General features: G+C 40.4%; 1 protein-coding gene across 5 annotated transcripts in view; it reads left to right on the top strand.

The window, feature by feature from the left end:
• Positions 1-5854, top strand: part of ccser2a (coiled-coil serine-rich protein 2a) — a 50040-nt gene extending 44186 nt beyond the window's left edge. For 4 of the 5 annotated variants that reach the window (XM_026189302.1, XM_026189305.1, XM_026189304.1 and 1 more), the window contains one exon: positions 740-5854. In XM_026189302.1, the coding sequence (XP_026045087.1) occupies positions 740-1465 (726 nt within the window). In that variant the 3' untranslated portion in view covers positions 1466-5854. The remainder of the gene's footprint in view (positions 1-739) is intronic. The other variant, XM_026189307.1, reaches the window with a different exon arrangement.
• Positions 5855-11821: the final 5967 nt, after the last annotated feature.

The raw sequence follows: 11821 nt of genomic DNA on the forward strand, positions 1-11821 counted from the left end.
GTCAGCGTCCTTCCGTTTGATCCAACCTGCGCTTGTTCTGTGTGGTGTCAAATAGCTATGATAACAAAGACGAAACCGCTCAGCACAAGCCTTCAAAAACAGATCAGTCCAGCTGGTGACGTCCCCGACTATGTCCATCTTTTATATACAGACTATTGCTTTGAAACAATTCGATGTAGTCAAAGTAAAATAAGTTTACGTTGAGTCTGTGTCAGCAGCTCTTTTGTTTTTGGACGGGATAATTAGCTCCTCTCATCCAGGTGTGCATGGTTTTGTGCTCATAAACTGGATGTCCCCTATTGGAGGGCAACACCATGGTTGGTATGAATTTTGTGTGGTTCAACAGCTCAGCATGTTCTCACGTAGGCAGCGTGTATTGTAGCTCCCAGTTTGAATATTTTGAAGCCCCACTGCAGCAGTGATTGCAAAATAATTCAAAAGTGTCAGTAGATTTCAGACTCGCACAACAAGGTTATTCTCCTCTGCTGAATCAGGGCTGCCTTTGTGCCTTTTCTTCTTTTTAATGTAGGACTAGTTCAGTGGCTGGTAATTGAAACAGGCTGTGATATTGTGAGGGTCGCAATTTTCCATGAGGTTCAAAGATACTTGGGGAGGATATTTATTCACTTATTTATTTAAAACTGTCTACTTCAGAAACATGTTAATAAAACACTGCCTGTATATCACACACTTAGTGTTCACTTATTGATACACTGTTCCTTTTTCTTTTACCCCACAGCCTCAAATACTACGGCCTTTCAACCCCTGTCTCAACGAGCACCTCCAACAGGGAAAACTAGTAAGAACAACCCCTACCGTGGGCCGCAGTGACCTCACAAGGAGTAAATCAGAGGAAGCAACCCATTTAGATGCTGACCGTCCTCTTAAAGCAGTTGTGGCAGATGCGTCCGGGCCAACAGGCCCTGACAAGCTGAGTCATCTCCCGAACACCAACCTGCACCGCCTGGGTTCTGGAGCTCCACAGGGGATAACTGCCAGGGACAGTCCAGCATCAGCAGCACAGCATGAGAGGAGAGCCCCCGCTGCGGTACTGCAGAACTCTGTCACTGCTAGATCTGCTGGTTTGACTTGCCCTCGCATGCTGCAGCCTCCTCGCTTTCACAAGCGCGTTTCTCTCCCTGCACTCAAACCAGGGGGCACTGGTGGGTTTGGCTCTCTGAAGCCGGGGTGTTCCTTAGGGCCTCTGGCTAACCAAGCGAAGCAGCTGCCGCCTCCATCTAGAGGCCTTCCCTGCTTTAACACTGGACCCCAGGTGCAAGCTCAAAGTCTGTTTTGTACTTCACTGCTTCAGCCTCTCAGGGATCCAAGTTACACCAGTTCCAGCCGGGAGGAGCACAGCCTAAAGGAGCCTAACCAGGGTACACTGAGACCCCGGGTCAGCCAAGTTCCCGATCCCTTTGAGTCACTCATGCCTCCCAAAGCCAAAGATTCCCTGAGGACCTGAAATCCGTCCATCATAACCTAAAACTGAAATTACTCTGACATTGATAGTCATCTCCTTCGCCTCCTAGCTCATTACTAATATATATGAGACATTCAAGCACTGCCTATTGTTTCTAAATTAACCACTTCAACATGATTGATCAAAATGTATTATGTAGACGGACCTTATTTTCACTACTGTCCACACTTGTGAGATCGAAGGGTTTTGATGAGGAAGTTAGTTTTGCACATGAACATGAAGGCTGCAGATGGAAGAAAAGAGTGTTACCAGTTTTGTTTTCTTTTAATACCCACTGGCTAATGTCACATTTTAAAGTCCAAGTTCACTCGTTCCTCACACAACCGTGCCCTTTGACACACAGGTGCATTTGGTTTTAAACATAGTGGTGACATGAGTTTGACCTTCGCTGTGTAATAGACAGCCCGGGGGGAAACCGAGGGAAAAAAGAAAGTGGGAAAGAGGCAAGAAAGTGAATGTGAAATGGGGCTAGAGACAGAAAAAAAGAAATTTGTCAAAGCGCTCTGGAGTTGTCGCTTCTAGAATGAGAATATGTGTAGGTAAACGTGTCTGAGTGTGCGCATATGTATTTTTTTTAAAGATAGAGAAACGTAGTGTTGAGAGATGGATTTAAAAAACAGCTCCACGCTGTAGGTGTTCACATCCTTCCAGTTCAGCTCACTACACTTACATCCTGAGTGAACTTTCAAACCATGCACGTGGTAGCAGAAGGGTTCACAGACCTTTTGTGTCAATGCACTGTGATGGAAATATAGGCACTGAAAAATAACAAAAGGCTGGTGGTGGGGATATAATTAGAAACAGTGTGCAAGTGAGGAATTAGCTTTCATAATGTAGTGGAAAGAAGCAGCATAATAAAGCACTCACACACTTAAGTGTGCTCAGGGACAGTGGAAGCGCACTCATATCTATATGTGCAAACACAGACAAAATACACTGTTATTTCAGGGTTACTTTGTGCAGTTTTAGATGAAAACGACTGAAGAGTAAAATGAGATATGGTGAGAAGGAAATGGTATGTTTAAAAAAAAAAAAGCAAAGTTAATATCTGGATAGTAAAATCGTTGCTACAAGACAATGAACTTTTAAAACATACTGAAAAAGAGTAAACAAAGGGTGATCTGCCCAATTTCAAACATCAACATGTGGTAGAAGAAAATATCGCAAGTCAAACTCAGGTTGAGAATGGTGAATAAAACTGAATAAAACATCATTTGTGAGTTAATTAAATAACTTACAATGCACGCTGACTTTCTTGAAACAACTTTTCCTTTAATCGCCCACACGTGGAAACGTCAACTAATGGGGATTCATTAGATGTGTGAAGCTGCTGCCTGGAGAAAAAGCGTGCGCGCTGAGCTGCTGTCGTTTTTATTTTTTTCCCTATTCCACCGTCTCTCCTCTCACTCTCTTGCATGTCTCTTTGGGAACATCAAAGGTATTAGCGCGGTATTTTCAGGTGGGGAGCCTTCAGGGCTTTGGTGGTGTTTCTGTGGGAGTTTTGCAGAATTGTGTTTATCGCTGCTTTGCGAAGCCCTTTTGCAGTCAAACGCTCTCGAAATGTCCCTGAACGGAGAGCAGCAGTGTGTTAAAAAGGCCTTCTGACAGCAGCTCTGCTCTCTCCTCTGTCACGCCGCGTGACCGCTTGGTGTACGCCTCTGGCAGTGTCCGGTCTACTGCGTCCAATAATGCACCCTACAAAGACAGAGTGAGACAGAGGGGGAGAGAGAGACACACACATGAGTTGTATAGACGCACATGTACAGGAACTTTGGCAGAACTCAAAGAGACGCGAAACTCAGAAGAGACGCAGACATCATTTCACACTTTCCAACAGTCGCACAAGTGCACCTACAGGCCAGCACTCTGAGTTCTTTAACAAAGTGCATGAAAGTGTATCTGTGTTGTTTTGGAAGTGCTCACAAAATGAGGTCTCCAAGTAAACACTCATCTGTTTGCCTGCTGTAGCCATAAAAAAAGATGCCCATCTCTAGATTACCCTGGAAATGGATAGAGGCTTGTGTTTGTTTGTGATTGAGGATCCATGTGGCTGATAATACATGTTTACCTGTTGGATGGCTCAACATTGTGCCAAGCCAGCCAAGCAGTCAGCAGTGCTCTGTGAAGCCAAGAAAAGCCCATTTCTTATAATGAAAATGGAACGTGGACAGGAAGACACACCCAGAGTGTAAGATAGGTGCCCAGCAAGAGACAAAGAAAAGCTGAAAACAATTTATAAAAGTAGTGAAGGTGCTAATGATCAACACAAGCCCTTTCTGGCAGACTTGTCTGTAAAATGTCACGAAGGACAGAATGCATACAATCTTTGTCTGCACTGTGGTCTAGAGAATAGCCTGCGCCCCTCAGCTGTGTCATTCACTGCTAAGTAATGCCAAACAGGAAATCAATGTTGCCTGCTGTGTGTATTTGTATGTGTGTATTTATGTGTGCGTATCTCCAGACACCTCTGGCTGCCAGTGTTTTGCTCTTGGAGGAAAGAGTGTGTGTGTGTGTGCGTGTGTGTGTGAGAGAGAGACAGAGGCAGTGAGAGATCCATCAGCCCAGGCCAAACGCAAAGCCATGCCAGGGAAAACAGGGCAGTACCATGCCTCTCTGTGCTGTATTCCCAAGCTCCAAATCAATGTCCTTGTTCAGTTTAGCAGTCAAGCAAATCTCTCTTGCCTGCTATGCTTTAACAAAACAGGGCTAAAAACTCTAACAACTTGGATCAGTCCTAATGCAGGAACCTGATTCGCTTTATTTTTCAGAGAGGACGCACAAATTATAAAGCTGCATTGCACAAGAGGGGAAAAATATATATTTTCTGCATTATTATTCTGAATGAAAGAGGAATGCAACTTTTTGCAAAAGGAAAAAAAATGCACAGAGAAAAAACACAACAAACACAGAGAAAAAAAGGTGTATTTACAGCTCAAGGCTTCATATAAAGGCTTTTTTTTTTTTTTTAAAGCTGTGGGGCATTTTAGCACCTTTAGCTGATTGTTTTGATTCACTCACCACATTTTTTGCATTCATTTATTTATTTTTAAAGAAATATTTAATAAGACCAATATTCTGTTGAGTTACAAATTCGCTACTTCACCTTAAAGAATAAGATGTTGGCAATTGCAACTGTATTTTTTTTTTTTTTTGTGGCTCTCATTGGCCAAAAAGAAAATAACAAAAATAAACGAGAATCAGAAAAGTTAATGTGAGTTTGAAATGATTATCAGGAACAGATGTTCCTTTAGCAACCACTCTCATCTCTGATGACGTTTTTAAAGTAAAAGCTTGAATCTTGAAAGATGTAGGTTAGTGTTTCTTCAGCAGCTGTATGCTGTCATACTTGACTTGTGGTTCTGTGACACGGTGTGATGTGCTGATGTACGTTTTAGAGCAGATTCGCCATTCAAGTGTTACTTGCCAGCTGAATCACCAACTAGAAGTTTACAGTGGAAGCAGATAAGGCGCCACAGTGTAGCAGTTCATATTCCCATAATATCCAAGGTCACGGTATTTATCACTACATATTCTCCTTCATCAGCTGCTCGCAGCTCTTATGCACTGTCTCAAGTATACTGTGCAATACTGTTTGGAGCAAAAGGAAGGCGTGCTAAACTGTACTTGTAGCAATCTTTTTGGGGATAATTTATCTGAATTTAAGGAGCTACACCTCATACACTCCCTATCCAGTTTTCTATGCTCTTGTCACTACAGGCTATTTGTTTTCATCTTTGTGCCCCCACCCTTCAATTCTTTCATCTCTCATTAGTACATGTGGATCTGCCTGGCCCAGGAGCCTCCGGTAGCCCCCTCTGAGACCTTTCCCAAATCTCTGCCTCAATTCATGCTTACTCTATCTGCCATTACCTATTAGAAAAATGCTTTCAAATCTAAAGAGGATGTGGTACCAGCTATTGAAATGCAAATTCTAAAAAAAAAAAAAAAATCAGACATTTAAAAAATTGTAATTTGAGGCACTTTAAATTACATTAGTTCTTAATGCTGAATGACAATTAAACTGTCTTAGGGGCGATACTTGGTTTAGACAAAATCTATTTTGCTTTATTTTACGCTCTCTTCTCTCCCTGTTTGTTTCTGTTTGCAAAGTCATATTTTTCTAGGAAGACTTGTGAGACAGCAATAAAGTTTGAACCAAATAAGCTGAGGAGGGTGTTTTGGCTAATTTTCAGTTTGAGTCCTGTCATGTTTTGGTTCTTTAATATTTGTAATATGTTTTTCGCATGTCACCAACAAAGCTGCCGATTTCAGTTTAAGATAAAACTGAAGCCTCATTCTTATTTTGGTCTTCTTGTTTTTCATGTCTGCTGGTTGTTTTACTGTGGAAATAAATTGTGCTTAAAAACCAAATGTGCTTTTTAGTAATGCTTTTTAAAATGAATGTTAAATTTGTGGGAATAAAAAAATAAAAATGGGGAAAAAACTCCAAACAATAGATGTAACTTATGTTCATTTTGAGATAGGAATTGTGAGAGGAAGATAGACAAACATAGACTTGGATATTACTTTACAGTATGTTATCACTGAGAAGAAATGCCTCCCTGTCAAATTAAACTAAGTAGCATCTCTGTTCATTACAAACCATGCAGCCTCTAGACACCTTGCATATAGTCCACTTAATAATGAGGTTACATGCTTCAGAGATGATGGGTGGGTAACAGACTGCCAAGCGCAAGAAGTAGCGTGACACTGTCATTAACTTCGAAAAGCGGGAGATGGAGTGCAAAAGGTTTTCCCTTGAAAGGAAGCTAAAGTGCTTTCATCATAGACTGTCAAATCTATGCTTAAAACTTTGTTGTCATATTGCATACTGCAGGTTACTCCTCAGAGAACAGAGGTTCAGTGGAGTAATTATACTGAGGGAATTTAAGTGTGAAGGAATGTTTAAAAATACAATCTAATCCCCAAATTCACCCTGACGTTGCTAACGCCGTAGTTAATACACAGATTAACAAAATCAGTGCAGAAGAGGCCGACATGTTCAGTGTGTCTCACTGAACATATCTCCTTGCACACTCATACAGTAAGTAGAGCACACTAAGTAGAGCAGGTATGCATGGAGCATGAATTTCGAATGTTAAAAATCAAACACATCAGGCTGTGGACTTAGCAGAAATGACGATTTGACATCTAAACATCTAGTCATGACAGACTACATTTTTTGATTCCTGTACTTCTACTGCCTGAAAATTGTTTGGTCCCTTCCTTTACACTGCACAACCATGACGGCAATGTTTGAGGCTGACAGGTCTATAACATTCTACACTGAGTCTCATGGCAGCAACTCAATGCATTTAGGCATGTAGACATAGTCAAGATGACCTGCTGAAGTTCAAACCAGGTATCAGAATGGAGACAAAGGTCATGTAAGTGGCTTTAAATGACCGGCTGGTCTGAATGTTTCAGAAACAGCTGATGCTTCTAGTGTTTACAGAGACTGATCTGAAAAAGAGAAAATATCCCGTAAGCAGGAGTACTGTGGGTGAATGTGCCATGTTGACGTCAGAGGTTAGAGGGAAATTGCTAGACTGCTTCAAGCTGATAGTAAAGCAACTGTAATTCAAATAACTGTTATTACATCCAAGGTGTGCAGAAGAGCATCTCTCAACAGACAGCAGATTGAACCATGAAGCAGATGGCCCACAGCAGCAGAAGACCACACAGAAGACCAAAGAAATAGCGTAGGTGGGGCGGCTAAGAAACTAAAAATGGGTCAAACAAAGTGCGATGCACCAACATCGCTGGGAAGTAGTCAAATATGTTAGATTTGAAGGCAACTTTTCCAACTCTCTTGCTAAGTAAATACAATAAGAATGAAAGGAGTCTGTTCTTATGGTCTCATGTGATTCTTTTTTTAGTCTTTATGTACTCCTGTATTCTCTGTTATCTGAGGCGTTTTTCTTTGAATCTCAGTGGAGATTCAAATATAGATCCAAAGATTGGCATACCCCTTTTCAGCTGTAAGTTTAAGCAGTTTTTAGCCAATTACTGCACACATACAGACACACACACTGTCACCTCACACCATATTTTCTCCTGTGCAAAAGTGAAAAAAGTAAATAAACTGATCCCCCTGCTAAATTTGTAAGTTTGCTCACTTTCAAAGAGTTGTTTCATTTTAATAGCGAGAGGGAGAGCCATGCAAATCAATTTAGAACTTTTATGTGTTTTTATGGATTTTTGATTGATAGTCTGTCTCTCGATTAAAATGAAACTGCTATAAAAATTAGAGACTCTTCATTTATGTATGACTTACAAATTCAGCAGGAGATCAAATAATTTTTCACTCCACTGTAGCTTTCCATCATATTCACTAAATATTATAAATAATATATTATTCACTAAAATCTAAAATGAAAAGTTCTTGATATTTGGCAACTTGTACATTTCACTGATGGGCATAGCACTTATTTTCAATCTTTTCTAGGGGGTGCCATCATTTCCGTCGAGGCCAACATAAATTAGTTTTTTCTTCTTCTCTTGAATCACAATTCAAAAGCAACATCTGAGATTTTCATTGGTTAATTTTCAGTAAATGTTTAATTATTATTACTTTTGTCAAGTTTTTCTTTCTTTAACGGAAGGACACAGTATCAACAATTTCTGTAGCTGTCTTCTATTGATCTCATTGCACTGAGCTACCAGGTGCTTCTTGATCAGTGTGGATGTTGACTTTCTACTACTAGCCTGTGGGTCCTTACTGGATGCATTAATGATCAGCTGACCTAACAAAGTAGCCAATGAGTGCATGTATATCTGTTGATCACAGGCAGATAGCACAGTTTTCACCACAGTATCACACTGGACGTCAATGACTCCACAGAAATCTGTGCAAAAAATGCTCCCCAAGAGCATGAGAGGATAACCTATATCTAACGCCCACCTTCAAATCGGGGAGCTATTCAAACGTTTACTTTTTCTTTCAAATAAAGTCAGATCAGCTAAAAATATAATTAATAAAAGAAAATTGCTCCAGACACATGTTGCTTATATTTATGCATTCCAACAAGCTTGCCTTCCAACATGCAACTTCAGAGACTTTGGAAAGAGGTAATGATATTTACACTGTGCTCTGACTTTAATCATAGCAGCTGTGGGCTCAAACTGCTCTTCCTGACTTTGCTTCTTGAGATGTCGTCTGCTGAAATCACAGCTTCTCTTTATCACTTGCCTGTTGTGTCTTGATGTGTTGGCTCTGCTGTGTGTTGCGGGTCTGCTGCCTGCTTTGTTGCTCTGCTTGTTGTTGATCTCTAAGCTTCCACTAGGCTATGTTTTGCAACTGGATTAACCCCTATGCAATGTTTGTGTTGGTTTGTATTTTGAATGAACTCCCTGTACGGGCTGAACTGTGCTATGAATAGACAAGCAGGGTATTCATGATTTACACTTCAGGTATTGTGGGCTGAATTGATTTTAAGCTGTTTTTACACTTCACTTTCATTGTTGATTATTATTTGAGCTGGGGAGAGGCTGTCTCTTACTCATTGCAATCTCAGCAAAAGATAATTATGGAAATTAGCTTTCCTGATTTTCGCCTTAAACACAGCTGACTAACACGATTGTTTCTTGTGATCTTAGCCTCATGGCAAACTTAACAAACTTTGGTCATCCACAAGTTCCCAGTCCCCTTCATCACTGCATACTTAATATTACCTAAAGAATATTTTTGCACATATTAACTGTTTGTTTGTTTTTTGTCCTAGCTTCCTTTTTTTTGAGCTGCTGATTAACATTTAAGGCTGTTGCACTCGTTGCCAACCTTGAGTTCAGTCTGTCTGCTGCACTGTATATTAATTTGCATATCATTGCTTTAAAATGTCATGTTAGTGGCTGCTCAAAGCTCATATTTATCAGTTTAAATTACTAGTCAAGATTTTCTGCTGCACAGCTTACAAGCATTACATGATATTGTATATACTCCATAACTTTCTGTCTGACGTGCCTTCCAGGATAATGACCTCATAGTGGGTAGTACCTGACCTAAACATAGTCAAGTTAATAAGGACTGTCATGTTTTAGTGGGGGGTAGTGTTTTTGTTATTATGCCCCCGTCTCCATTTTTTGAGCTGTGTTAATTAAAAGAAATGAATTTAAACTCACTTTTTTTGACAACAATTGGACATAGTTATTGTCACAGGACAGGAGCAAGGCAGCAGTGGGAGAGGAGAATGGGAAGGCCTTCAGAGACAGGGTTTTAAATAGCCTGGGAGAAAACTGGCCAGGTGTTGTACATTTCGGGCCATCTTCTGAATCTTTACCCAGGAAAAGATGTCTGTGCAAGTGAATGAGGCCATCATTATGCTAAGAAATTAACCCATCAAAGAGAGAGCAAAACTTGAGTGGTCAAGTCAGTACTATAAACGAGGTATGTAGCCCTGTAATTGTGAAGGTGTACAACCATAGACCCGTTCACAAATGGCCACGCATAAAGTTTACCAGTTGCAAACTACTAGTTACACTCAGGAAAAGAAGGACAATTATCACTTTTCCAGTGCAACTCTATCACTGAGCACAGTAAGCACATGTCTGTGAAGGTTCTCAGTCATCCAGGTCACCATAGTCTAAGGAGCTTGGAAAGAAAAGCATCTGAACTTCTTTAAGTTACTTGAAGATGTTTCACCTCTCATCCGAGAAGCTTCTTCAGTTCTAAGAGCAATTGGTGGAGAGTCCCAAATTTAAGCCCTATGGGAGTTTCCCCAAGAGGGTCAAGGACCCCCTATTGATCCTCTACCTAATTACACAAGCCAAGGTGTGAAAACGGGTGTGGGTCACAATCAGTCATGGTTTTGGGTGAACCCGTTGTGAAACCTAGCCCCACACTATCATGTGATTTACTGCACTCAAATGGATGTGAGTGGGTGTTGAGGCATCTGGCAAGGGATCTCAAAACTGGATTCAACATGGCAGACAGTGGGTTTTGTAAGCCACCGCCTCTGTTCAAAGATGGTCATTCACAGTGGACATAGATGGCTTCTTTCAGCACATCGGTGCTTACTGATGATGTTACTCCTGACAGAAGCAGCAGGATTAATCCTGAAGTGCACAGGGCTATACTCCCAGATTCAGCCAAATGTTACAAAGCTGATCAGACAACACTTCAAAGTGCAAATGAATAATGACTCAAAGCATAATTCAAAAGCAACCCAACAGTTCCTCAATGCAAAGAAATGGGATATTCTTCAATGACTAAGTCACCCACCTGATCTCAGACCAACAGAGGAAATGCAGTATTTGGTGATGTCTATTTACAGTCATTGGCTGCAAAGGATAAATGTTGAAAACAATTCTTTTTTTTTTTTTTTTTTTTTTTTTTAAATTTGATTGATTTAAAATTCACTGTGGTTGGGTACAGAGCCAAAACGTCACACAATAACAGCTGCTGACATTTAATATTCACATGTAGAAATCGTGTTATTTGAAATCATTTGTTACTAAGCTGAATATTCAGTGAACAAGCATGTTTATGCTGCAGCTGTATATTTCGAGGGAGATGCTTTACAGTGTTTGGACTGTTGTTCCTGTTCCTGTTCACAGTGTAGTAAGTGGAGCATAAAAGGTAAACAGGACATTGTTAATGATAATTGTACAGTATGTGATTTGATTCCCTGGTGTGCTCTTGCAGGGTTAATGTAGGGACCAGGCTGAGCTAAATGAGTAGTTTCACAGTGTACTTGATTGCATTGCAGAAGGTTTTTGCTGAGGCTGAAGCTGACAGATGGTATTTTGCATATCAAGTCAGTTTTAAAGGGGTTATTGGAATTATATAGCATGCTGTCTGTATATCATGTAATAACGATGGTTTATTTATAAAGCACTTTATCAACATCAGCAACAACAAAGTGCTTTCCAAGGTCACTATAAAGGCAAGAAACATTTCTACAAATATATCATTAATCCATTAAAGTCAATCATGACGACTAGGAGAAAGGAACGTGATAAAAACAGGCCCTGGTTTCCCTGGTTGTTTGCGACTGCCGCAGTCTGTTTCAGACCACTCTTTGTCTGATGAGTAGTGTGTGGGTGGTAGCTATAGTCTGCCTGTAAATTTCACTTCATTTTCAGGTGTGGTCGTTTCAGTAAAATATGATTTTGAGTTTAACATCAACTTGATTGCTTAAAAAACTCAAGTCTGCACCTGCGTCACTGAATTATCTTTGAATAATATGCTCAACACATTAAAAAAAGACAAATGTTTGAGCCATCTGATCTTTAAATTGGACCTGCTTTTGTTTTTACTTCTTTCTCCTAACCTTCTGTCAGCTTCATACAATATCTTGAACCCGCAGTGACAATGCACAAGAGAGTTTCTTAAACACT

This window comes from Astatotilapia calliptera, chromosome 13, assembly GCF_900246225.1.
Source record: "Astatotilapia calliptera chromosome 13, fAstCal1.2, whole genome shotgun sequence".
NCBI lineage: Eukaryota > Metazoa > Chordata > Actinopteri > Cichliformes > Cichlidae > Astatotilapia > Astatotilapia calliptera.